This window comes from Crocuta crocuta, unplaced genomic scaffold (genome assembly GCF_008692635.1).
Source record: "Crocuta crocuta isolate KB4526 unplaced genomic scaffold, BGI_CrCroc_1.0 scaffold61, whole genome shotgun sequence".
NCBI lineage: Eukaryota > Metazoa > Chordata > Mammalia > Carnivora > Hyaenidae > Crocuta > Crocuta crocuta.
This window is the reverse complement of record NW_027528369.1, coordinates 8,172,111-8,172,443: the sequence shown is the minus strand read 5'-3', so window position 1 is coordinate 8,172,443 and position 333 is coordinate 8,172,111. Positions and strand designations below refer to the sequence as shown.

At 68.8% G+C, this 333-nt stretch overlaps 1 protein-coding gene across 1 annotated transcript in view; it reads left to right on the top strand.

Annotated features, from left to right (window-relative positions):
* The first annotated feature begins 293 nt into the window (after positions 1-293).
* The window catches only part of CIBAR2 (CBY1 interacting BAR domain containing 2), an 8,921-nt gene continuing 8,881 nt past the window's right edge, over positions 294-333 (top strand). The window contains exon 1 of the mRNA XM_077754218.1: positions 294-313. Within this exon, the coding sequence (XP_077610344.1) occupies positions 294-313 (20 nt within the window). The remainder of the gene's footprint in view (positions 314-333) is intronic.

Sequence of the window (333 nt, the reverse complement as noted above, 5' to 3'; positions counted from 1 at the left end):
ACGTTGCCTGGTTCTGTAGAACCTCCACCCTCAGGGGGGTGGGGGGCTCTCTGGGACACCTCCCCCAGCCAGCGCAGGGCTGGGCGGGGCCACCTGGGAGACGTTGCCTGGCAACCCGCGGGGGCCCCTCCCAGGGCGGCTGTGGGCAGCCACGTTGCCTGGCAACCAGGTGGCCGGGTCCCTCGAGCCGAGTCCGCACAGCTGCGCCCAGCCCTGCCAGCTTCTCCCGCCCGGGGACCCCTGGGGCCCCGTCCTTATTCCTTAGACTAGAACAGCTGGTGCTTCTGGTCACAATGAGCATCGTTCTCTCCAGGTGAGAGGCCCTGATGGACC